The sequence below is a fragment of the Telopea speciosissima genome, unplaced genomic scaffold (genome assembly GCF_018873765.1).
Source record: "Telopea speciosissima isolate NSW1024214 ecotype Mountain lineage unplaced genomic scaffold, Tspe_v1 Tspe_v1.0257, whole genome shotgun sequence".
NCBI classification, from domain to species: Eukaryota; Viridiplantae; Streptophyta; class Magnoliopsida; order Proteales; family Proteaceae; genus Telopea; species Telopea speciosissima.
In genome coordinates, this window is record NW_025317593.1 from 8,033 (window position 1) to 9,452 (window position 1,420).

The 1,420-nt window shown below is 37.4% G+C and overlaps 1 protein-coding gene across 1 annotated transcript in view; it reads left to right on the forward strand.

Annotated features, from left to right (window-relative positions):
* The first annotated feature begins 1,045 nt into the window (after window positions 1-1,045).
* The window catches only part of LOC122647885 (50S ribosomal protein L14, chloroplastic-like), a 585-nt gene continuing 210 nt past the window's right edge, over window positions 1,046-1,420 (forward strand). Inside the window, exon 1 of the mRNA XM_043841189.1 lies at window positions 1,046-1,348. Coding sequence (XP_043697124.1) covers window positions 1,046-1,348 — 303 coding nt within the window. The remainder of the gene's footprint in view (window positions 1,349-1,420) is intronic.

Sequence of the window (1,420 nt, forward strand, 5' to 3'; positions counted from 1 at the left end):
CTGCAAAAGATTCTATTGAAAACGAATCCTAATGATTCATTGGGTGGGATGGCGGAACAAACCAGGAACCAATTCATTTATTCTGAGAGGTCGTGGGCTGGCCCTACGAATGAAACAGATATAGAAAGAGTAAATATTCGCCCGCGAAAGCCTTCTTATTGGATTGCAAAAATTTCGGCGATTCGATAAAGGGAAAAAGAAAGATTCGTTATAAAACATTCTCTAAAAAAATAAAAGAAATTGTCTAGTTGTATATACAAACAAGATTCACAAATTCCTACATGACAGATTAAATCTCAAAAAACCCTACGATTCAGTTTATTATTCATTAAATAATAAAATAGATGTATATCTGTAATATTATTGAATCGTTTCATTCGCGAGGAGCTGGATGAGAAGAAACTCTCATGTCCGGTTCTGCAGTAGAGATGGAATTTACAAATTCCCATCAATTATAACCCAAAAAGAACCAGATTCCGTAAACAACATAGAGGAAGAATGAAGGGAATATCTTATCGAGGCAATCGTATTTGTTTCGGCAGATACGCTCTTCAAGCACTTGAACCCGCTTGGATCACATCTAGACAAATAGAAGCAGGGCGACGAACAATGACACGATATGCGCGTCGTGGTGGAAAAATATGGGTACGTATATTTCCAGACAAGCCTGTTACAGTAAGACCTACGGAAACACGTATGGGTTCGGGCAAAGGATCTCCCGAATATTGGGTATCTGTCATTAAACCGGGTCGAATACTTTATGAAATGGGTGGAGTATCAGAAATTGTAGCCAGAAAAGCTATTTCAATAGCTGCGTCCAAAATGCCCATACGAACCCAATTCGTTATTGCGGGATAGGGATGTGAAACCAAAAGAAAGAAATTTTTGTAGTAAAAAAATTGCTGCTTTATTTATATTTCTTTTTAGACAAAAATATTTCTTTTTTCCTTCACCCTTTGCTTTGAAAGAACAGATTCAAAAAAAAAAATGATTCAAACCTCAGACCCATTTGAATGTAGCGGACAACAGCGGGGCTCGAGAATTGATGTGTATTCGAATCATAGGAGCTAGTAATCGCCAATATGCTCATATCGGTGACGTTATTGTTGCTGTAATCAAAGAAGCAGTGCCCAATATGCCTCTAGAGAGATCAGAAATAATCAGAGCTGTAATTGTACGTACATGTAAAGAACTCAAACGTGACAACGGTATGATAATACGATATGATGACAATGCAGCAGTTGTCATTGATCAAGAAGGAAATCCAAAAGGAACTCGAGTCTTTGGTGCGATTGCTCGGGAGTTGAGACGGTTGAATTTTACTAAAATAGTTTCATTAGCTTCTGAGGTATTATAAATACTAATAAATGAGACCTTGGAGAAATAGAAGGAACGTAACATCACGTGCAAAATCTGAGAA